The 312-nt window shown below is 64.1% G+C and overlaps 1 protein-coding gene across 1 annotated transcript in view; it reads right to left on the reverse strand.

Moving 5' to 3' along the window:
• Positions 1–4: 4 nt before the first annotated feature.
• Positions 5–312, reverse strand: part of SLC25A1 (solute carrier family 25 (mitochondrial carrier; citrate transporter), member 1) — a gene marked incomplete at both ends in the record, with an annotated part of 691 nt that continues 383 nt past the window's right edge. Inside the window, one exon of the mRNA XM_010285161.1 lies at positions 5–116. Within this exon, the coding sequence (XP_010283463.1) occupies positions 5–116 (112 nt within the window). The remainder of the gene's footprint in view (positions 117–312) is intronic.

Consider the following 312-nt stretch of genomic DNA (forward strand, 5'->3'; position numbering starts at 1 on the left):
CTGCATCCTGGTCTTCACCACGTCCAAGGGGGTGTTGCCAAAGACGCTTGCAGCTCCAGCAAGGGCTCCAAACACCCCCGTGACGAAGGGGTTGATGACCTTGTTGGGATCATCCCCTGAAAAGGAGGAGAGGGTGAGGGCAGAGTGGTGGTGCGGGGATGAAGCACGGCATCCCTGAGGGAGCCCGCAAGGAAGGTCCCAGGTCTGGCTGCTCGTGGTCAGGGCTTGTGCCGTGCCGAGCTGGGGACCGGGGCGTTTGGAGGGGACCATCCAGCAGCACCAGCCCCGCAGAGCCCACACAGCACTGAGGGG

Source organism: Phaethon lepturus, unplaced genomic scaffold (assembly GCF_000687285.1).
Source record: "Phaethon lepturus isolate BGI_N335 unplaced genomic scaffold, ASM68728v1 scaffold47044, whole genome shotgun sequence".
In the NCBI taxonomy this organism is placed as follows: Eukaryota; Metazoa; Chordata; class Aves; order Phaethontiformes; family Phaethontidae; genus Phaethon; species Phaethon lepturus.